The 1,556-nt window shown below is 41.7% G+C and overlaps 1 protein-coding gene across 1 annotated transcript; it reads right to left on the bottom strand.

Moving 5' to 3' along the window:
* Positions 1–7: 7 nt before the first annotated feature.
* LOC108627171 (fatty acyl-CoA reductase wat-like) lies at positions 8–1,479 on the bottom strand (the record flags this gene model as incomplete). Its single annotated transcript, XM_026815369.1, has 4 exons — positions 1,171–1,479; positions 744–901; positions 400–642; positions 8–302 (listed from the first exon to the last, which is right to left on the bottom strand). Coding segments are annotated over exons 1-4 (1,005 nt in total), but the record flags the coding sequence as incomplete, so codon positions are not given.
* Between the last annotated feature and the right edge of the window lie 77 nt (positions 1,480–1,556).

The following is a 1,556-nucleotide window of genomic DNA, read 5'->3' as shown; positions in this document are numbered from 1 at the left end:
CAAGGACCGGGATTAGAGTTATCGTGGAGTAGTGCAGTATTTTCAATTTTTCAAGCCTTTTCTGCGCGTACGGAATCGTCTCCATCGGGTCTTTGACAGCCTTGCGAGTGTATAGGACAACTGCGTCGGTGACAAAGCTCCAGTCCAACAGATTTAAGTCGAATAAAAATTCATCTAAATCGGTGGCATTCATACGGCTTACTATACTCTTCACTTTATCCGATTTTATTACCCACGATGTATTCATGAAGTAATTCAACACTTTGATCTGCTTGGTCAACTTAAATATAATATTTACCGCCCTGTACGAAAAGATACACAGTATCATATACGGTCCAGTCATTGATCAAATAAATACATTTAACTTAAGAGAATCTGTATAACTATTAAAAAACTTACTTTGGTTTCTTTCGTTGGCTCAATAAGAACAAATCGGCGATGATCGCAGGAAACACGTGAAACATTAGGTGAAAGATCAAGAAGAGGTAAGAATTCGAAATATAGATCATGAATGGATACCAGACCATCTTGACTGACGGATATTTTCGAATTGAATTGATCAAGTCGTTTTCATATCCACTGAGACTCAAAGGATGCCAGTCGGACGACGCATAATTATACACTTGTGGCTCGTTCGTTTCCCTTATTAAAACCAATACGATTATCAATCAGTTCTCAACAGTCTTTCACAATTACTATTGAAATAGGAAATGTAACGCGATGGAATTGACAAATAACGGTACCTGTGGACAACGTAATCCCAGATCACTGACAAAAGGCCGTTAGTCGCCATGTCAACTGGAACATAGTCTGATAATATATATGGTCCCATAGGCACTACGTGTAACAAGCCCAAAGAAAACAGTGTCAGGAACACCACGGGACCATTCCTTGTGTCCGTCTATGAACGGTACGGCTCTCGTATCGCGTTTACGACTGTTAAAAGATTTCACGATATTATACGTATTGCATCCTGATCATCGAGACTAATGTTCTGCCCTCTCATAAATTTGAGGGGCAAAACATGAACAACATGCAAATGTACAAGATTTGTGGAAAAAGATTACTAGCTGCTTCAAAAATACAAATAGAAGATAATATAGCCGTACTTATAGAAGGCCTGTAGATTATGCACGGAAGCGATCTCCGTTTAGCAAAGTCCTCGACTACACCCTCGGCAATGGCTTTGCTGAATGCGTACTGGTTCAACCATTTCCCTATAATATCGTTGAGCGCTTCTTTCGAAAGTCCGGCAGCGTTCTCCTCGTCAGCTCGTATGATGTCCTCGACCATCTTTAAATCGCCCGGGGGCGTGTAAAATTTTTCTTCGATCGGGTTCATGTAATGATGAGAATACGCGGTCGACACATAAACGAACGCGTTCAAATTTGGGCATTCAGCCGCTAGTTCGAGCATTTTCTGCGTGCTGAGCACGTTGGTTCGCAAAATGAGAGACACCTTCGCCTCGAAGTACACCATCGACGCGTTGTGAATAATTATATTCACGTTGTTCACCAAACGCTGACGATCCTCCGTCGAGAGGCCCAAGTCGGGTT

This window comes from Ceratina calcarata, unplaced genomic scaffold, assembly GCF_001652005.2.
Source record: "Ceratina calcarata isolate Rehan_Ccalc_2016 unplaced genomic scaffold, ASM165200v1 scaffold4442, whole genome shotgun sequence".
Taxonomy (NCBI): Eukaryota; Metazoa; Arthropoda; class Insecta; order Hymenoptera; family Apidae; genus Ceratina; species Ceratina calcarata.
This window is presented reverse-complemented; position numbering and strand designations above follow the sequence as displayed.